Here is a 22,220-nt window from a genome sequence, read left to right on the forward strand (position 1 = left end):
TGTTTCGCGTCGCCTCGGCCAACGGCGATCTGCGAGCGGCGGGCGCGAGCCCCCGCGCAGGCGCAATCGGGGACGGCAACGCGGCGACGCTCAACGAACGTTTATTGCGCGGGGCCACTGCGAGCGGCAGCAGCCATGGGAGCCGACCCCGGGGGTCACCCGGTCCCAGCCCTGCCGGGGCAAGGACACCGGAACGTGTCCAGGCGGGGCTTGGATGTGCCCAGAGAGGGAGCCTCCACATCCCCCTGCGCAGCCTGCTCAGTGCTCTGCCCCTGCAACGGAACAAGTTCTTCCTCATGTCGAGGGCAAACCTCTTGTGCTTCGGTTCATGGCCACTGCTCCTCAGCCTGGGGCTGGCCACCACTGAAGAGAGTCTGGCACCTTCCTCCTGGCACCTGCCCCAAACCTCCCATCAGCTCCCTCCACCGGCTCTCCCCTTCTTCGTCTCTGAGGGCTCATTCTCCTAGGAAGAAACTGCTTTCACCCTCCACAAGCAGGGTGGTCAGTGGGAGGGGAGACACCGGGCTTTGCTCACAGGTGTCAGACCTCACTGCTCCCCACCCCTGTGAGTCTGCTGGTGCCGGAAGAGCGACGAGCTCATGGTGAAGCCCTTTCCACAATCAGCACATGCATAGGGACGCTCCCCAGTGTGGATGCGCAGGTGCTGGATGAGGTGGTGACTCCGGCGAAAGCTGTCCCCACAGTAGGCACAGGAGTAGGGCCTCTCGCCTGTGTGGACCCGCAGGTGCTGGAGCAGGCCTGATCTCACGCTGAAGCTCTTCCCACACTCAGAGCACTTGTACGGCTTCTCCCCAGTGTGGACCCGCATGTGCCGGATGAGCTGCAAGTTGTCAGAGAAGCTCATCCCGCACTCGGCACACTTGTAGGGCTTCTCCCCGGTGTGGACCCGCTGATGTTGTGTCAGGGCTGCGCTCACACTGAAGCTCTTCCCGCAGGTCCTGCACTCGTAGGGTTTCTCCCCAGTGTGCACCCGCTGGTGCAGGACAAGCTGAGACTTCCCAGAGAAGCTCTTCCCGCACTCGGCACACTTGTAGGGCTTCTCCCCGGTGTGTACTCGCTGGTGCTGGACAAGATGGGACTTACCATAGAAGCTCTTCCCGCACTCGGCACACTTGTAGGGCTTCTCCCCGGTGTGGATTACCTGGTGCTGGATCAGATTCGAGCTCACGCTGAAGCTCTTCCCGCAGGTCCTGCACTCGTAGGGTTTCTCCCCAGTGTGCACCCGCTGGTGCAGGATGAGCTGCGAATTCTTGGAGAAGCTCTTCCCACACTCGGCACACTTGTAGGACTTCTCTCCGGTGTGCACATGTTGGTGTTTCATGAGCGCGGAGCTCCGTTTGAAGCTTTTCCCACAATCCGTGCACTCGTAGAGTTTCTCCCCGGTGTGCACCCGCTGGTGCCGGATGAGCTGCGAGTTCTCGTAGAAACTCTTCCCGCACTCAGCACACTTGTAGGGCTTCTCCCCGGTGTGGGTTACCTGGTGCTGGATCAGCTTCGAGCTCACGCTGAAGCTCTTCCCACACTCAGAGCACTCATAGGGTTTCTCCCCGGTGTGGACATGCTGGTGTCGTGTCAGGGCTGAGCTCACGCTGAAGCTCTTCCCGCACTCGGCACACTTGTAAGGCTTCTCCCCGGTGTGGACCCGCTGGTGTCGTGTTAGGGCTGAGCTCAAGCTGAAGCTCTTCCCGCAGGTCCTGCACACGTAGGGTTTCTCCCCAGTGTGCACCCGCCTGTGCTGGATGAGCTTCGAGTTCTCGTAGAAGCTCTTCCCACACTCTGCACACTTGTAGGGCTTCTCCCCAGTGTGGACCCGCTGGTGTCGTGTCAGGGCTTCACTCACGCTGAAGCTCTTCCCGCACTCAGAGCACTCGTAGGGTTTCTCCCCAGTGTGCACTCGCTTGTGTCGTGTCAGGGCTGAGCTCACGCTGAAGCTCTTCCCACACTCCGTACACTCATAGGGTTTCTCCCCATTGTGCACCCGCTGGTGCTGGAGGAGCTGGGAGCTGTCGGAGAAGCTCTTCCTGCACTCGGCACACTTGTAGGGCTTCTCCCGGGTGTGGATTACCTGGTGCCGGATCAGATTTGAGCTCATGCTGAAGCTCTTCCCACACTCAGCACACTTGTAGGGCTTCTCCCCAGTGTGGATTACCTGGTGTTGGATCAGCTTTGAGCTCACACGAAAGCTCTTCCCACAGGTCCTGCACTCGAAGGGTTTCTCCCCGGTGTGCACCTGCTGGTGCAGGATGAGCTGGGAGCTGTCAGGGAAGCTCTTCCCACACTCGGCACATTTGTAGGGCTTCTCCCCAGTGTGGGTAAGCTGGTGCTGGATTAGCTGCGAGCTCACACTGAAGCTCTTTCCACACTCTGAGAACTTGTCACGCTGCTCCCCTGCGTGGATCCTCTGGTGCTGGCTGAGATGTGACCAGTGAAGGAAACTCTTTCCACATTCAGTGCAGGTGAAGGGTTTTTCTCCAGTGTGGTTTATCTGATGCTGGATGAGGTTGGAGTTCACCTGGAAGCTCATGGATCTCTGAATCCTTTCTGAACTGCATGGGAGAACAGGGTCCTGTGCAGGACCCTGGGAACTGTTCTCCTCAGACAGTCCTGAGCATAAACCCTTGGGCTCCACCGGCCTGGGGATGCCTTGATGGGCATTGTCTTCATTCGTGCTCACAATCCCATCTTCAGCTGCAATAAAATGAGAATCCAGACAAGTCACAAGCAGGACTGGAAGCTTTGGACAGGGCAAATCGCAAGGGGCCAAATTCTAAAAGTTCAGCAGATAGATTGACTTAAACGTACAAAACATTCTGGTATATCCTGCGTTCAGGACATGGTATTTCCCTCCAAACTTCACAGTGGATTTTTCAGTGTTCACAGGAGCAAATGCTGTAAATTGCCCTGCATGCTTCACCAGAATCTTAATGTACTGTAATCACTGGCATATTAGAGGCAAAAGTTTACTGCTTGAATGGGAAAGATGCTTGCCCTTCCAGGATGTTCTATCTGAAAATTACCACAGGATGGTTTGAGCTGGAATGGACCTTACAGATAACATCCAGTTCCAACCTCCTGCCATGTGCAGGGACACCTTGCACTAGATCAGGTTGCTGCAAGCCCCATCCAACCTGGCCTTGAACACTGCCAGGGATGGGGCAGCCACAGCTCCTCTGGGCAACCTGTGCCGGCACCTCAGCATCCTCACAGGGAAGAATTTCTTTCACCTTATCTACATCTCCCCTGTGTAATTTTAGAGCCATTCCACCTTGTCCTGTCCCTACTTGCTCTTGTCAAAAGCCACTCTCCACATTTCTTGTTGGGCCCTTTACGTGCTGGAAGCTGCTCTAAGATCTCCACAGAGCCTTCTATTCTCCAGGCTGAACAAGCCCAGATCTCTCTGCTTGTCTGCATAGGATGTTACTGAAAGTTGAACTGGGAGTCAGAGGAAGGCCATAAAGAACTGCCTTGTTCAGCAGAACATTCCTTGGGATGCAACAGTAATCTCCGTGCTCTTGTGCTGCTGGTACTGCAGAGAAAGAGAAGATGCACAAGGCATGAAACACGGGCACCACCTGGAGACTGGCTTATGCCACTCTTAGAGCAGAAGGAAATTAACTTTATGCTTTCACTGGTGCAGAACAAATCCATTGTGCGTGCAAGGTGGTGGGTGAACTGAAGATCCCCCACGGCTGGTTCCAGATTATGCACTGAGGAAATCCAATACATGCAGAAGATGAAGGTAAGTGCAAGTTGAATTAACGCTAGCTGAACAGTTATGACTGAAATGGCTCCTGGGACACAGGCAATGAACAGATCCCTGCCCTCTTATGTACATAAAGTCTTGCAGAAGCGTTACTGGTAGGAATGTTCACTGCGCAAACCCGAGGTCACCTAAGAGCCTCTTCAAGACAAGGGGCTTGAGCTGGTTTCTAGGGTGTTCACAGAGAGCAGCAGCTCCTTCCAGCCCACTGCTCTGAATGTGGTTTGATGAGCATGTAGCAGGTTCAGAAGCACGTGCCCCCAACAGTGCTGTGCCTTCTGCGGTCCACAGGAAACACAGCTCTTTGCAGGCTGAATGAGCAAGACAGGACCTGTGCGACATGCACACAAAGCACATCTCCAGATCTGCTTAAAGATTCAGCAGATATCTTGTGGTTCTCTGAACACTCTTATGAAATACACCAGTAACATATCGGTCACATGGAATTGCTGTACAAGCACAGGCACCTCCTGTGGTCTGGCAGAGCTGTGAGAAGAAAGTGCAGGCCATGGAAGAGGTGAGTTGTTACTGAACCATAAGCGTGCAATAAAGGAAGGAGAGTCTAGAAGTTCAACCCCTGACTGATACATCTACATATTTCATCTTCCTCTTTCTAGGAAGCACAAGAAAACATCACAATATGATTTCACAGTGAACTCCTAAGATACCTTCTGTGGCAGCTTGCTGTCGTAGTGATGCCACTTCTTTCCTCACATAGTTTTCATTAAAACCATCCCTTGAGAGGAACAGAAACTGCAATTATGCTGCCTATGCAGAATGAAGCTCTTGACCCTTTCTTCAGACTTACTGAGTAGACAGTGGAGCTAGCAAAATTGTTCTGTTGCTGTTGTGCCCAAAGAAATGCTAACTTTGGCACTTAAAGATGTTTGGTTCTTTACACAGATCTTTAAAAAGCCTTCAGAAGTAGGGTTGATGGCAAGACCTCTATTATACCCAAAAGGGCCAATGCTATAGCTACAAGGCAAGCTCTAGGTAAGCAGAGTAAGCTGCTGGACTTCTGACTGTGGTACCTCACTGCTGTTACTAGAGGTGGCTGATGTGATGCCACAGAAAGGGCTGGAGGGGAGATCTGGGGCCCGACATTCCAAGCAAACAAACAGAAATCTGAGTATAAGAACTAAGGGACTGATAGCAAGAGGACAGACTGGGGAAGACCTGGCACAGCCTTTGGAAAGGGATGTCTCACTTCACAAACCACTCGGAGTTCTTCAGACATGTCCCCAGCTTTATCAAAAGGGACATGTGGGGTCCAGAGGCATTCCCGAAAGACATTCATCCTTCACCAGAACTGGTAAAGAAGCTAAACTGCTGTGGGATGAATGAACCTCTCAGGGCGGTAAGGAAGGGAAAAGGGAGGTGGAAACATTTGCTGATGATTTTGTGCTCCTCAGGGTTAAAGACACAAAGCCCGACTACAAAGTGTGGCGGAGCCTTAAGATACTGACCAACCAGGTGACAGGGGATGTTCACTGCACGTAAACAAAGCCCTTCCAAGGAGAACAGCCTCTACAGCTTGCATTCACACCAGGATGGGCCTAGGATGTTCTTGATATCATTCAGGAAAAGCACCTTGGAGTCTGAGCAGCTGGATGAAAACTGCAGCTCCGAGACACACAACACAGCCAGTCAAGCATCAGTGAGTGCTGGGGGGAAAACGATAGGGAAGAGAAGAGAATGTAATTCTGCCTTGCTGCTCAAACCCCACATTCTGACTGTGTGCAAGGGGGAGGACGGATCCCCCATGCCAGAGACACTCTGACAGAGCTGAGGAAGACAGAGGCATGACAGGAACCATCAGAGGCACAGAACAGCTTCTGTACAGCAGATGAGTCAACTGCCCATTCTGCTGGGAAAAGGTACAGCTTACAGGGGGTATCACAGAGGACTATAAAAACACAAGTGGCCTGTGGGGTGGTTTGGCATCTATGCTGCACCATCCGTTCTAAATTAAGAACTCCTGCCAGCAGTAAAAGGCACTTTCAAAGCAAACTAAAGGAGGCAGCGATTCATAAATCACCTAAATAAGCTGGGCAACTCCTTGCCGCAAGCTGCCACGGGTGCTACAAAGTGCGCAGCTCGAGAAGGCAGGAAGATAGACCTTGAGACATTATGTGCCTAGTTCAGGAGCTTCTGAAGCCACAGACTGCTGAGGCCTGTGAAAGGATACAGGGACACACCACTGCTTGTCCGCCCTTCTCTGGGTCTTGATCAAAGGCTGGGCAGCCTGCTCTATGAGGAAAGGCTGAGAGGGCTGGGCTTGATCTGCCTAGAGAACAGAAGGCTCAGGGGAGACCTGATCACCACAGTCCAGTATTTAAGGGTGGCTATGAAGAAGACGGAGGCTCCCTTTTCCAAGGAGTCACATGGAAAAGACCAGGGGTACGAGTTACTCCCGGGGAGACTCTGGTAGGACACAAGAGGAAAACTTTTCCCCATGAGAGCAACCAGCCATTGGAATAATCTCCCCAGGGAAGTGGTGCACTCCCCGGTGTTGGACGCTTTAAAGACTCAGCTGGACAGGGCACTGGGACACCCAGTCCAGGTCACGCTTCCCCTGGAAAAGTTGTACGGGATGATCCTCGAGATCCCTCCCGGCCTGGTGGCCTGTGGCGCTATGAATACCGCTGTCACAGGCAGCAGGTGAAGCTGGACGGGGCCTGCTCCAACCCAGCACCGCCACCCTTGTACCTTCTGTGGGCGCTGGTGCTCCTGGAGCACTGTTTCTCCTGACGGGTTCACGCTGATGGCCCTTACCTGCGGTGCCGCTCAGAGCACTCTTCCCTTCGCAGGAGCGGGACCGGGACAACGGCAGCTCCTCCTTCTGATCCATGTGGATGAGCATCTCCGGCTCCGCTCCGGGGGCCTGCTCCGGGGGAAGAAACGAAGAGGGTCAGGCGAGCTGGGCTTTCACCGACCGCTACCAGCGGCGCGGCTCGGGAGCTGGCGGCTCCGCGCCGAGCAGGGACCCCGGCTCCAGGGGGCGTGCAGCGGAGAGCACCGCGCCCCGCAGCACCCCGTGCCACGGAGCCTCACGCGGCCGCGGGGGGCGGGCTTCCGGGCCAAGCCCTACCGGGTCAGGCCCCGCTCCCTGCGGCCCGGCCAGGCCCGCCCTCAGCGGCTGGACCGGCGCAGCAGGGGGCGCTGCCCCGTGACGGCAGCGACCAACGGCGGGCGGTGCCTTCGCCTCCCAGAGCGGAGGGAGGTGGCGGCGCTGGGCTGCCGGTGGCGACGGTGCCGTCCTACGGCGGGGCTCCGCGGGCGTGTGGGCCCGAGTGATATAAGGAAAGCAAGTACCTGGAAAATACGGGGTTAAAATACTTTTAACTTAATTTAGTTCTAAGATAGAGAACAGTGTTTGTGTTGTATGTCTGTGGTGTCAGAATTTAGTAGTCTTACTCACATGAGTGAACTGTTTCTCACCATTGTGAAGTAGGAGCTCACTCCTTTACTAGAGATAACAGGGTTTTATTGAGGGACAAAGTCAATAAAGCAAAAGCAACAGCGCTGGGCCCATGACCGTAGCCAGGTGCGCACTCTTTAGCGTTTGTTACAGGTGTATATACTTTTGCTATTGCATTAGCCATATGCATGTTCATAATGCCCACTTATAGGCAGGGAATATTATAACTAGCTCCAGAAACTTATGATAAATCTCCCCTTGGTGTCTGCGCACTGCTCTGTGGTGATTGTGAGCAGGGGTCTTGAGGATGAAGTAAGCAGTCTTCCTCATGGTGCCCTTTTCACCTTTGGCACAGTGGGATGCCCCATTAATCACAAAACTAGCTGAAACCAGCTGTATCTGTGACTTTTCTGATGGCTGGCAAAGATTTAGAACAGTGTGACCTTCCTGTAAAATTTATTGCAATCAAAACAGAACAGGCAGACAAGGAGTATCCAAAGCTAGCAGATGCTCTGGAGGCACTTTCTCCAATCTAACTGATAAGTAGAAGGATGGTGTGAAATCATTCATTCATGTTTAGTGGGGCCACTAAATTCGACACTTACAACACTGATAAAGAACTGATAAGAACACTCATAAGAACATTGTTCTTTATCTTTGACCTGAGTTAGGCTAAAAGTACTTTAAGCCTATGTTTTCCAGACACTAGCTTTTCTTATATCAAGCCCCCGCCCTTTTCTTTTACCTTTATAAATTCTTTTGCTGTGTGACTCCATTTTGTTCAAGAGTTCTGGCCATTTTCAACTTGTTTTCTTAATCTTGTGTCTTTATCGAGCTTTGTGAACTCATACAGTTATATCCACATGGCAACACCTATGATTTCTGAAAGCCAATACATATATGTGTTTATCACACTATCCTTCTAATTATCAGTTAGTTTGGAGACAGTGACTCCCGAAGATCTGCTAGCTTTGGATACTCCTTGTCTGCCCATCCTGTTTTGCTTGCAATATTTCCTGCCCTTGCCTTCCTTGGGTATGAGAGGATACTGCACTGCCTGGCGGGGTGATTCGGATTCTGATTCGGAATCCCCACTTGCCTCTTGTGGTGGTTCCTGTCTTACAGGTGGTTTATAATATTCTGGTAAATCCCCAGCTCCAGGGTCCCCCCTGCCTTTCCCAGTCTGGTACATCTCTGCCCTATACTACATGCCGAACAACATCTCTTTAACTTCCCTTTTCCTTCCTTCCTATTACTCTTCTCCAGAGCCAACACCATCGGGTCTTGCAAAGCCCCCAGCCCACATTGTCTGCCATTCAGGATGATTACAAAGGGTAAAAGAACATATCAGCATATGAAACTTCACCCCATTTTCTTTCTCGTCTCAAAAATAACATTTATTGTAATAAGGTATTATAATTCAAAGTTCCATTGAAGGGCCGCTTTTCCCCATCTGCTAATTTATATGAAGGCCACCACTGATTACAATATTTGATCAAGGTTTTCTTATTCACACTTCCTCCCGGTGGCCCCCCTATATCTTTCCAATGAGCTAAAAGGCAACCTAAAGGGCTCTTTTTGAGAATTCCCCCACTCTGCTGTCCTCCCATTGTAAGCCTTTGAAGATATACGACACGGTTAGCCCTACAACAGTAATATCTCACCCAGAGTAAAAGGTATAATGGAGTGCTGCACCCACAACGGATACACCCAAATTCCAAGCAGTTCTGTGAATAAACCGCTTGTCTCCCACCAAAAGAGAGAATATATTTTGAACAGGCAGGACACTTAGCTCGGATATACAAACAGCAGTGATGACAGATAGGGCAAGGGCTAGTTTGAGCCCTGAACCAGGGAGCTTGGTCACTATGACAGTTAACCCCTATATTGCTCTACTGGTTCTTCAGTTCTCCCAGATTTCCACAAAATACTCGTACTGATTCACCAGAACATTCAATCCGGTCCAAACGGACCAATTTCCCGGGCAATTAACGCACCAAAAATCCCGACCAAATTTTACTGACACTTTGTCCTTACAAACAACACATTCAAAGATGAAAACTGGATCACACACAATATCACAGTGCATAGGACGCCAAAACTCAACAACAGGTTCAATTTCGTGAGACATATGCGCTTCGTCCATCTCCAGCCACTCTCCTCACAGAGAACATGGAACCGTGGATCAGAACTCCACACTCGCTTTGTAGCTATGCCACATCTCACTCACACAAAACACTCATTCACACAAGGGCCCATCTCTCAATTACCCACTTCACACAGAATTTCGTCTAAGCCAATAATTGGTAACACATAAATCTTAAGCCAGTGTTTACCCACCAAAGGTTCATGAAGCCGTTAGTACAGTGACCCTTGTATCGATACCCTACCAAACCAACCCAACCCTTGGGGTGAGCACCCGCCCTCTTTACCTCACTAGGATGTCTCCTCACGACTTACAGGAATCCCCTTTACCTGGTTCAAACATACCTGATGGTTCACTAGTGATGGTCCTTGTCTGCCCCTGCGGTGATCTGAGTGAGTGGGGGAGTCCCCTCCCAAGAAATATCAGGGGTGCCCAGAGGAATCTCGTCCGCAGCAGGTCCTGCAGCCGGACACAGATTGCCCCATCTGCGGTGCCAAACTGAAGCATGGAATCAGACTCTACAACTCAAAGAGAGTTATAAAGCAGGTATGTTTATTACGGCACTGGGTGAAAGGGGGATCACTCCTCCTGACTTGCACACCAAGGGGTTAAGCAAGCAGATATTTATTACACACAAACATGCATATTCATTAGGTTCCCGAGAGTTCGGTGGGGATATTACAATTAGTTTAGGTACTCATTATGGTAAGTCTCCTCCCTTTTGGCGCTTGCGTGCTGCCCTCCGATGGTCATGGGCAGAGGTCTTTGAGATGCGGTAAGCAGTCTTCCTCATGGTGCCCTTTTCACCTTTGGCACAGTGGGATGCCCCAGTAATCACAAAACTAGCTGAAACCAGCTGTATCTGTAAGATTCTAATAGCTGGAAAAGATTTATACTACTGTGAGCTTCATACGAAATTTATGGCAAGCAGAACAGGATGGGCAGACAAGGAATATCCTAAGCTAGCAGATGTTTGGGAGTCACTGCCTCCAATCTAAATGATAATTAGAAGGATGGTAAGATATAATACACCCATTAAAAGGATGGAAAGAAGTAATTCACTCTTGTTAGCAAGACTACTAAATTCTGTTATCACACCACAGGCTTACAACACAAACATTGTTATCTATCTTAGACCTAAGTTAACTTGAAAGTGTTTTAACCCTATGTTTTCCAGGCACTTGCTTTCCTCATATGACCAAGGGCAGCTCCCCCTGCGCTTGGACACTGGCGCGGCCTCCCCCCGCGGGTGGGTCACCTGCTACCGGAGCCCCTGAAGCTCGGTCTGCTCTCCCGGGCGGGGTGTCCGGTGCGGGATGAGGTGACGGTGCTGCCGCAGGCTGTCCCCGCAGGCGAAGGGTCTCTCTCGGGGTACCTGTGGAAGGCTTCAGCTCTGCCTGCTGGGAAGGCTCATCCGTGCCAGAGCAACAGCAAATGCCCAGCTCGGGGGCAGTGTAGACCCCTCATGGCAGGAGCTCGATGAACAAGACACGGCAGCAGGCAGCGCTTTCTAAGGAGAAAGCATCCAGAGGACACAAAGCAGAGCTCTGGAGCTTTGCAGGTGGACTGCCTGCCCTTCCAAGAGATGGGGACCCCGACGGGGCACTGCCAGGCTGCTGGAGCCTCCCAGGTCCCAAGAGTGGAGGCAGGCTGAACTTAGGCACGAACTTAAACCCTCAGCGATCACTTAAATCCCTTGGAGAGAGCATTCCTGAGCCATCCAAGCTTACAAGAGTGCATCAGGGCAGCTGGAGAGGCAGGGAACTTGAGCAGGGAAACACTGCTGGTACCTCTGAACCCCTGTTCAGGCTGACCGCAGCTCAAACGTGGTTTTGCTCAAGGCTGCATCACCTCTCCCATGTGCTTCATGTTACATGACACAACGAGCAGCATATATGCAATGCCTCTGAAAGGAATTTTATGAGGGAATGATATTAAAACCATACAGGCACATTTGAAAGGCACTTCCAGAGCAGCTCCAGTCCCTTTGAAGCAGCACAGGAAGGATTGTTCTTGGATTTACCCCTTTGATACCTAAAAGCTGTCACTCCAAGTGTAATCTGGTAGAAGGGGAAGGCGCATAAGTCATAACTCTGCTTTATAGCATTCCTGTATGCTGAAGTTACACCAGCCCCTCCATGGGGCTTGGCCACAGCAGTGACCATGGTGATGGCATTAAGACAGGGAATATGTTCTGAAATACGTGTACGCACGGAACTGTGCCTGTGTAAGCAAACAGCTCTCTTTTCAGATGCAAGATGTGAGAAGGTAAGTAAACATCTGCAGCACAGCTTTTCAGAATAAACCTACAAAGACTTTTTCAGGCAGCGCACGCAAAGCAACGTGGTGGTAGCTGCCAAGGATGACCAATAGTGATGCTGATTATTTCACTATCACCGTGAATTTATATCAGTGTGTTCCGAAGCTCACTTAGGGCTCACATGGTGTATATTGGCAAGACAAGCTTTGTACAATGATAGTAGCATACCTGCTCCTGTCTTTAGCTTAAAAAGTAAATCAATACCTTAGTTGAAAGTTGGGTTTGGTTTGCTTCTTCTGCAGCCTTGGAAGTGTTAAACAGAAGTATCAAAATATTTCTGATAGCTGTTACTACCCACTGGAAATAAAAATGAAAGTAACGCGTTTTCCAAGACAAATGAGCCTGCATTAGGAAGGCAAGAAAACACATGAATGTATACAAACAGAACTGGCTGGCAAGACATCATCACTGGCACATGGCAACACAGGTGCTAGCTTGGGAAAGCTGCCTTTGCTTACAGAGTAATGAAGCAGGGGATTGAATGACTTCTGTCAGGGAATTTGCAGTGCATGTCAGAAGCGTCTTTGTGGTCTTGAAGGCCATATAATATTTTTAATCCTTTTCTCATCATCTGAGGAAAGTTTCAGAATTACAAGAGACATCTCAGTTTGTCAATGGCAGCAACATGGAAGCACCAAGCCAAGCCCCCGCAAAGCAGTTACCTCCATACCTGACAGCACAGATGCCGTATTTAAGCCATCTTTATGCATTAGGCAGAGACTGCCCTGGTGCAAGCTTAAAGGATGACAAAGACGGGAGGATGGAGACACTTTCAGTGAATAAAATTCACCATTTTTTCATAACATACTAAACAGTTTTTTATGACAGAGTGTTATTTGAACGACTGTAAATCACATCCACTGAACTGTGACACCGCACTAACTGAAGATGTAATAATTGATTACAAAAGCTTTGATTGTAAATGCAAGTCGTATCTAAAAGAGAGTAAAACAGCTGGGAAGGGATCTTACTTATTTTCCCATATTAAGACTGGTGAGTAGGACTGAATTTTTTTCAGGGATGAAGTGTGTACTTGAGAGAGAAATACACGGTACGCTGAGGGTAACAACATTTACTAGAATGCCACTTAAGGCAAGCCTTGTGCTTTTCACATAAAAAAGTCGGCTCCTGCACAAGAAGGTGGGTGAGGAAAAGTCACGTGAAAGCCAGGCAAGAAAACTATCCCAAATTCCTGACAATTCACCACCTGTGGCAGAAGGCTTTGCTAGGAGGTCCCCCCCCACACACTGTACCTGCCATAGACCTGACAGAGAAGAGGTTCATCAGTGGCCATCGCTTTCCCCTCCACCAGGAGGCCTCCCTCTCAGGCCAGACCAGACACGACCCTTCCCACAGCCCATCCTCCCAGCAGACACCACCCTTTTCCCCAGGTCTCTCTTACCTTGGGGCTTCACAGCCTACATGAACTGGGCTCTCTCCCTGACTGATCTCTCCCACCTCTCCTTCCTGCAGGGTGCCCATGTCAACTCCTCTCCCTCCAGTTCTCTGCCTGGGGTTTCAGTTAGTACAGGTGCAGACTCTACTGCTCTCCACTAGACCCAGTGTTGCTGCTTGGAATGCAAACCCGACCTGTCATAAGACATTACTTATAATTTATCATTAGTCCCTTACACATTGTTTATTGTATGTCATATAAATCAAATAAACTCAAAGATACATGGTATAAAAAATAAAAACATTGACATATTCCAAATACATAAATACTTCTGGAAATTCTTTGTTGAGACCATTTTGTTCAGTAAGACTCTGCAGACTCAGAACTGCCATAATGAAAAAAGTCAGAAGATGCTGTGAAAATAAATACATAAAAGATGACAGTTTAGGGTCCAAGACTGCTCCAAGAGTCCCAGACAGTTTACAGCCTAAGACCAGTTTACTTTGGAAATTACACAGACCAGGTTTTCTGACAAGTCTGCTACAGATAGCTGCAAGAGACACAGACACTCCAGACCCACCAGTGGCCATGCAGCCAGGCAGCATGAAGCTGTCTCAAGCCAGAGAGAAGTCACCCAGCACTGAATATCTAGGTATTCTGGGAAACACCCTGCTCACTCTTCCCATGTCTGAAGCCTCTACTTTCAGAGCATGTGTGTGAATTTGTTGTTTAAACTAACCTCCAAGACAATAGTCTTGCCTAAACTGGGGGGCATTCTGCAATGGCAAGAGAGGCAGCTCACTGGAGCATAGTTCACCTCTAGGGTCATCTTTCAAACCAAGAAGCTGCCATCACATGAGTCTGCCCAGCAAACCATGGAAGACTGGCTCACCTTGGCCAGCAAGGCACAAACACAACTGCCAAATGGTCAAAGCAATTCTGAAGGCAAGTGATAGTAGAGACTAATAAAAAACCCAACTTCTTGCTGCCAGCTTTAGCAAGATTGCTCCTTCCCATCCCTGCTGGTGCACTTTGATTAAACAGATTTACTGCACATATAGATCTGATTAATCAGCTATTGGAGTCCCCCACCTCTTTTCAGATGAGGAGAGAGATCACTCCTTAACCTGGAAGGTCTCCTGCCTTACCCAATACTGTTTGTGCCACATTATGAGACAGGACTCACCTGACATCATCATCTTCTGTTTCCTCATAGCAAACATTTCCCCTTCTCCCCTCTCTGCGCTCCCCATTGCGGGCGGTATTGCTGGTTAGTGCTGGAGATTAGACAACCTGAAAGGCAAAATGAGAGAGGCATTTTAGAGGGAAGCTGCCTTCATGAAGGGATGGGTCTGAAATGCTAAGCCATACAGCAAGCAGCCTCTGAGCTGCTCCACCAGGCAGGGTGCTGAGGAGCAGCCACTGGCCATTCCCACGGCACAGCAGGCACTTTCAAGGAAGCAATCTTGCTTGTTCAGTTCAATTACCCCAGTGAACCTCAACACTAACACCAGCCAGCTCACCAAATGTTAGCCTCAGAGGAGACCTACAACACAGCACGCTGTGTTTGGTTTCCCTATTCAGGATGGCTCCTGGCCTCCACATTAGCTATCTGCACTGAAATTGTGAGCAAGCAGCTTTCCACTGCTGCTACCAAACATTTCATCCAATGCCAGACTCTGAGCAGGGTAGAAGCAAAGGGAAACGCCTCTGCTTCAGTCGCGAGGAAGAACAAGCTACTTAATTTTCACAGTGATACGGAGCTTTCCCTAGAGGAAAGCAGTGGTGAATTAGGGCAGGAGTCAGGCAACTCACAGGGAGACAAACACCTTCCCTGCAGTGGAGTATATGCAGAGGAACTTCCAAAGCAGGGACAGATTTCACTGCTCTGCCTTTTCTGGGCTGTACTGCATGTGAAGAGTGAAAACGGCTGCTGCAGGTGGCTCCTGCTACCACTCACGCTCTCCTCTCCTGCCTAGCAGGGTCTGCTTCAAACCCCAGAAGTAACTGAGTTCTCCCTCCTCTTCTGTGAAAGGAAACAAACAAAAAAATCTCCATGGGTGGAGCAGGACACCCAAAGACCTACCCAGAAGCAGGAGTGAGACACCTGGCTTACAGCTGAGTTTCTTCCTCAGCAGAAATCCACCCACCTCATTTACAAAATGGACCTGTAATCAGCTTTGTGCAGAGCAGCACCATCACCTCACAGGCAGCCTTGCCAGATCAACAAGGAACTAAGCTGCTTCCTGGCTCCTGGAAAGCACTCACTGTAAGAGAGCCATCCCTCACGCTCTCCCATTTGAGGTCAGCCCCCTCAGGGCTAGAAGAGCAGGCAGGCGGCTGCAAGTTCACCAAGCTCAGCACAGGGCCAGCACCAGCACATCAGCTGCTAGCTCCCAGCTCAAATGGAGCACCCAAGATAAAAATCAACTGCCCTCTGGCTCCTCACCCTGAGTTTCTGAAGCCCTGTTCTACAGACACTTCCACTGCCCTCCACACTCCAGCACAGGACTCGGACAGGAGCGCCTGGAGCTGGGTCTGAGCACCCAGTTTGGAGGACACATCACCAGGGTGAGGGCTTCCCCTCTGATCACAGTCCTTGGGCTCACTGGGACAGAGCCTTCCCCAAGAGGAGGGCTGACCACAATACTTTGTGATGCCAGCCAGCCCACTGCAGGAACAGAAGTCACAGGGGAAGCAGCTGCACATCCCCAGGGCCCTGCACCACAGGATAGGACACAGCACAGCCTCCCCATCCAGAGGGTAGAGGAAGCCAGGTTCAACGGGGCTATTTTCATTTTGATCACTCACTGGACAGCAAGCACCACAGCAGGTCAGCAAACTTGACACAGCTCCAAACATCCACCGTGGGGAAGGGAAACTTGAGACATGGGAGGGCACAAAATTACAAAATAGAATATATAAACCTTTATAATCAGTTTTAAGTAATGTTAGGTTTGATGGCTTTGTAAGAGTAAGAATGGAAAATTACCGAGGTGCATGATACACAGAAAAAAGAAAAATAGAGTGCAGCTAGAGAACATACTGAAAATTTTCGTGCGAGATAAACCGTTGTAGTTGACACAGTTCTAGGCCCCATGACCCTAATACAAAAGGAATGTAATGAAAACAGTCTAGAAGAACAGGATGCAAGGATAAGGAGTATCTGGGAATGGCAGGTGTCCAGGATGGGTACAGTTAAACTAACTGATAAGTAGGAGGACAGAAGTTTTATTATGTCTGTGGTGCTAACGAACCAATTAAGCTGGTATAAGCATCTACAGAGCATGCTTCAAATAATGCAAGACAAGTGATTAAAACAGTATTAAATGAAATAACGCCTCGTTTTGGAGTACCAGCGGCAATTTGTTCTGACCAGGGTTCACACTTTAGTGCAAAATTGTTACGAGAAATTAGCAAAAAATTAGAAATTGATGGGCAACTACCTATACAGGCCTCAGGCCAGTGGGCAAGTAAAAAAGATGAACCATCTGATCAAACAACAGACTAGTAAAATATGTCAGGAAATGAATTTATATTGGTACCAAGCGTTACCACTGGCTCTATTAAGAACTCGAAATAAACCTCGATCGAAAGAAGAGGTTAGGCCATTTGAGATTTTGTATGGAAGATCATATCAGTCCCAGTTTAAAGGAGAAAGTCTTCAGGATCTTGGGAAGGCTATCTCCGACAGTTTCTGATCAATCTGGGAAAACTATTGGAGGAGATAATAAAGGGAATTGTAGGGACACGAGCAAGAGGTTTGGATTATCCGATTCACCCTTTCAGATCTGGAGACTGGGTTTACATTAAGAATTTTTCAGGAGATCCTCTACAGGAGAAGTGGAGCGGACCGTACCAGATAATATTGACCGCCTTTACAGCAGTGAAGATACAGGAACAACCTGCATGGACACATTATGCAAGAATAAAGAAGGCACCAGAGCCAGAGAAGACATGGCGGATCGAACCTTCAAGACCCTTACGTATGAAATTGCGTCGGTCATAGTTAGGACTCGTGATAACTGGCGCACAAGCTTGGGACCGGAAGTTATACCTGAAATTAGTGCAGAATGTTACTAAGGTTTTTAATCGTAGTGACTGTTGGGTGTCTGAACAGTTGTCTAAATCAGGAGAAAATCCGGACCTTCAATTAACTGGAGTTCCAATTCCTAACACTATCTCATCTACAAATTTGTAAGTGAACACTAGCAACCTATATCCGAGGGAAAGGTTAAAAATTGGAATAGTTAATCCTAATCCAAGTAATAAACATTGTACCTGTGCACAAAGACGTATTACACCAGGAACCAGGGTAGGAGGTCATGCTTGTTTAAATGCCACAAATGTAGGTCACCATTCAAATGGCAATCACACTATTAATATAGATGGTATCGTAGTTCAGTGGTGGCCCACTCCTAAAGGGAAAGGATGGTATTGGATATGTGGAGAAAACTCTTTGAAGACTCTACCCCCACAACTGGAAGGGGGCATGCACCTTAGGTGCTGTGATACCCAATCTAACTATTATTGACACGTATCCTTCTGGGACCTGAATTAGAAGTTCTGCTAAACGGATTAGGCAAGGGTTTAACCCTATTATTGAACGGCACACCGCATTTCATAGTTTTGTAAGAGGGCTAATTCCATCTTTGGGAGTAAGTGAATTAGGGAAGGCAATTGGAAGTATCACAGGAAGCACAGAGGAAATGGAAAGTAAAAACACTGATATAATCCAGGCAGAACAACAAGAGATAACCAGCCTATCTAAGGTGGTGTTTGTAACACTGAATGGCTCTAGACATGCTACTGGCATTACAAGGAGGGGTTTGTTCCATAATCAATGAACGTTGTTATTTCTATATAGACCAAAGTGGCAGAATTGAAACAGATCAGGAGAAAATTTGGAAAGAAACTGTTTCATGAAATAGCCATGGATGACACCTCCTGGGGTTTTGAAGAAATACGGAAAAAGTTAACTTCATGGTTACCTAATCTCTCCTGGTTGAGGCAACTGGTTGCAGGAATATTGATGTTAATTGTTTTAATATTGATTACTTGTGGTATGATACAATGTTCCTTCCGGTATTGTAAATGATCTATGATAAATTCTGAAGATTGGAAAAGGAATGAAATCAAGCACCAAGTAGAAGCGGTAAATTATTTCAAAAAGACTTTAGACGGTAACAGTAACATATAAAAAGTTGCAAAAGAATTTGCAAAAGGACAGGAAAAGGGGGGATTTGAGACAAGGGGGGCCACAAAATTACAAAATGGAATATATAAACCTTTATAATCAGTTTTAAGTAATGTTAAGTTTGATGGCTTTGTAACAGTAACAATGGAAAACTACTGAGGTGCATGATACATAGAAAAAAAAACCACCAGAGTACAGCTAGAGAACATGCTGAGATTTCTCGTACAAGATAAACCCTTGCTGTTGCCACAGTTTTAGGCCCCATGACCTTAGTACAAAAGGAAAGTAAGAAACACATTCCAGAAGAACAGGATGCAAGGATAAGGAGTATCTGGGAATGGCAGGTGTCCAGGATGGGTACAGTTAAACTAACTGATAAGTAGGAGGACAGAAGTTTTATTATGTCTGTGGTGCTAACGAACCAATTAAGCTGGTATAAGCATCTATAGAGCACGCTTCAGAGGCTGCCAGAAGTGATGAAGATTGTTGGAAGAAGGAAACGACCCTCAGAGACCACCACCACAATTCTGTAGGCATGCGGGGAGCTTTCTGGAAAATAATGTAATCCATACATAGCCTCATGAATACGTATGTATGGCCAGGGACTATATAAGGATGGCTTGTGCAGCAATATGGGGACACATGTTAGTAGGAGCTTTCCCCTGTGTCTCCCAGTGCTGCAATAAAGCATACCTGCTTGTCAGCTTGAAAACTTTGTTGGCAAGTCTGTTCCTGGAGTTTTCTCTGAATAAAACTGAAGCAAAGAAGCAGAACCTGCCCAGGCTGAGCCAGGAGCTGGTCGCAGCGCCAAGGGAACAGCCTGCTTGCCTCACTGCACAGCCAGCCTCCTGCCAGCACAGCCGCACAAGTCCTGATGGCATGCTGGCTTCCTGCGCAGCTGGCTTCAAGTCAGGCACTCCTCAAGAAATGCAGATTCCAAAATTAGAGAAACTGGTTCCAATTTATCTTGTACTTCCAGACAAGCAGAGTCCCGCAGGTAGGGTGTGCTGCCTCTGCATGCTGCCAGGACCGCAGCCACCGGCACAGAGGAGCACGTGAGAGCAGAGATACACAGAGCACTTCAGCACCACCCTGCGGACAGCAAGAGGCCTGGAGGTGGCTTGACATTACATCCAGCTCAGCCAGGCACTGCTCCCGGGACCAGCCGCCCTGGCCTCAAGGGGAAAGGCACACGGACACCGCCCTCATACGCCCTACGCGGACTTCCCGGCCGAGCGCCGCCCGTACCGGGATGACAGGTCCCCGGAAACGGGAAGGCTGCGCGGTCCCGGCGGAGCAGAGCCCCGCGGGAGGTGGGGGAGCCCCGGGGCCGGCCCCGTCGCGTTGGCATGGATACGCAGCGCGCGCACTCACCCTCTGCCTCTGCGCAGCCCGTGCCCGCCCTTTGCCCCGCGGCGGGAAACAAACGCCCGCCCCGGCCGCACAGAATTTATCCCGCACTGTGGGGACTGCGCAGCCAATCAGGATCCGCCCGCCGAACGCGACCGCGCCGCCGATTGGTGGACGCGGCCCAGACAGCGGCCCTAAGTCCCCGCCCACGCCTTGTTTCGCCTCGCCTCGGCCAACGGCGACCTCCGAGTGCCGCGTGACGACCCACTCCGCGGGCGGCGGGCGCGAGCCCCCGCGCAGGCGCAATCGGGGACGGCAACGCGGCGACGCTCAACGAACGTTTATTGCGCGGGGCCACTGCGAGCGGCAGCAGCCATGGGAGCCGACCCCGGGGGTCACCCGGTCCCAGCCCTGCCGGGGCAAGGACACCGGAACGTGTCCAGGCGGGGCTTGGATGTGCCCAGAGAGGGAGCCTCCACATCCCCCTGCGCAGCCTGCTCAGTGCTCTGCCACTGCAACGGAACAAGTTCTTCCTCATGTCGAGGGCAAACCTCTTGTGCTTCGGTTCATGACCACTGCTCCTCAGCCTGGGGCTGGCCACCACTGAAGAGAGTCTGGCACCTTCCTCCTGGCACCTGCCCCAAACCCCCCATCAGCTCCCTCCACCGGCTCTCCCCTTCTTCGTCTCTGAGGGCTCATTCTCCTAGGAAGAAACTGCTTTCACCCTCCACAAGCAGGGTGGTCAGTGGGAGGGGAGACACCGGGCTTTGCTCACAGGTGTCAGACCTCACTGCTCCCCACACTCACCCCACCTAGGGCTCCCCACCCCTGTGGGTCTGCTGGTGCCGGAAGAGCGACGAGCTCACTCTGAAGCCCTTCCCGCACTCAGCACAGGCATAGGGACGTTCCCCGGTGTGGATGCGCCGGTGGTCAATGAGGTGGGGACTCTGCCGAAAGCTGTCCCCACAGTAGGTGCAGACGTAGGGCCTCTCCCCGGTGTGGACACGTTGGTGCTGTAGCAGGGTTGACCTCCACAGGAATCTCTTCCCGCACTCGGTGCAGTTAAATGGGCGTTCCCCAGTGTGGACTCGCTGGTGTCGTGTCAGGGCTGACCTCACACTGAAGCTCTTCCCACACTCCGTACACTCGTAGGCTTTCTCCCCGGTGTGCACCCGCTGGTGCTGGAGGAGCTGAAAGTTCTCGGAGAAGCTCTTCCCGCACTCGGCACACTTGTAGGGCTTCTCCCTGGTGTGGGTTACCTGGTGCCGGACCAGATTTGAGCTCACACTGAAGCTCTTCCCACAGGTCCTGCACTCGTAGGGTTTCTCCCCAGTGTGCACCCGCTGGTGTTGCGTCAGTGCTGAGCTCACACTGAAGCTCTTCCCACAGGTCCTGCACTCGTAGGGTTTCTCCCCGGTGTGCACCCGCTGGTGCAGGAGGAGCTGTGATATCCTGGAGAAGCTCTTCCCGCACTCAGAACACTTGTAAGGCTTCTCCCCAGTGTGCGTTACCTGGTGTTGGATCAGCTGCGAGCTCAAGCAGAAGCTCTTCCTGCACTCGGGGCACTCGTAGGGTTTCTCCCCAGTGTGCACCCGCTGGTGCAGGACAAGCTGCGAGTTCTTGGAGAAGCTCTTTCCGCACTCAGCACAGCTGTAGGGCTTCTCCCTGGTGTGGGTTACGTGGTGCTGGATCAGCTTCGAACTCATGCTGAAGCTCTTCTCATACTCGGAGCATTCATAGGGCTGCTCCCCTGTGTGTACCCGCTGGTGCTGGATTAGATGTGACTGGTGATGGAAACTCTCCCCACATTTGTTGCAGATGAAGGGTTTTTCTCGGGTGTAGATTCTCTGATGCTGGATGAGCTTGGAGCTCACCTGGAAGCTCTTGGATCTCTGAATCCTTTCTGACCTGCGTGGGAGAACAGGGTCCTGTGCAGGACCCTGGGAACTGTTCTCCTCAGACAGTCCTGAGCATAAACCCTTGGGCTCCACCGGCCTGGGGATGCCTTGATGGGCATTGTCTTCATTCGTGCTCACAATCCCATCTTCAGCTGCAATAAAATGAGAATCCAGACAAGTCACAGGCAGGACTGGAAGCTCTGGACAGGGCAAATCGCAAGGGGATGTTTCTGGCAGGCCAGCATGAAGCTCTTGACCCGTTTGTCAGACTTACTAGTAGACAGTGGAGCTAGAAAAGTTGTTCTGTTGCTGTTGTGCCCAAAGAGATGCTAAATTTGAAACTTAAACACATTTGGTTCTTTACATGGACCTTGAAAAAGCCTTCAGAACTATGTGACAATTAAGTTTTCTATAGTGTTCTATACTTTTTGGGGAACATCAGGAGCGTCAAGCTTCTTTTCACAATTATTGTCACGGCTCTAGCAATTCTACAATCTTTTGTGTTACTTCTGAACTTTTAGGTACCTTCACTAGCATCTACAACACGCTGCCTGTAAAGGCTTTGATCAAAACCAAGACAGGAACTCACTGCAAGTATTTCAAGTGGAAGGAGAGCAAGTTCACAATGATGAGGATTTAATACTAGAGGCATAAGGCTGAACTGGCAAAAATGAATAAGCAAGAGAGACATGAAGAATGTGGTTCTTCCTC

General features: G+C 50.2%; 2 protein-coding genes across 7 annotated transcripts in view; both read right to left on the reverse strand.

Moving 5' to 3' along the window:
• Positions 1-85: 85 nt before the first annotated feature.
• On the reverse strand, positions 86-7,053 carry LOC136016607 (zinc finger protein 345-like). Its single transcript, XM_065684087.1, has 2 exons — positions 6,557-7,053; positions 86-2,709 (listed from the first exon to the last, which is right to left on the reverse strand). Exons 1-2 carry the CDS (start codon positions 6,642-6,644, stop codon positions 548-550), a joined length of 2,250 nt encoding a protein of 749 aa, XP_065540159.1. The 5' UTR covers positions 6,645-7,053; the 3' UTR covers positions 86-547.
• Positions 7,054-10,414: 3,361 nt separating this feature from the next.
• LOC136016609 (zinc finger protein 850-like) overlaps positions 10,415-22,220 on the reverse strand; it is a 45,430-nt gene continuing 33,624 nt past the window's right edge. For 2 of the 6 annotated variants that reach the window (XM_065684092.1, XM_065684093.1), the window contains exon 3: positions 19,937-21,661. In XM_065684092.1, coding sequence (XP_065540164.1) covers positions 20,424-21,661 — 1,238 coding nt within the window. In that variant the 3' untranslated portion in view covers positions 19,937-20,423. Of the gene's footprint in view, positions 13,259-14,250; positions 14,358-18,954; positions 19,619-19,936; positions 21,662-22,220 lie in introns of those variants that run through there. The other 4 variants (XR_010613659.1, XR_010613661.1, XR_010613660.1 and 1 more) reach the window with 4 other exon arrangements.

Source organism: Lathamus discolor, chromosome 6 (assembly GCF_037157495.1).
Source record: "Lathamus discolor isolate bLatDis1 chromosome 6, bLatDis1.hap1, whole genome shotgun sequence".
Lineage (NCBI taxonomy): Eukaryota > Metazoa > Chordata > Aves > Psittaciformes > Psittacidae > Lathamus > Lathamus discolor.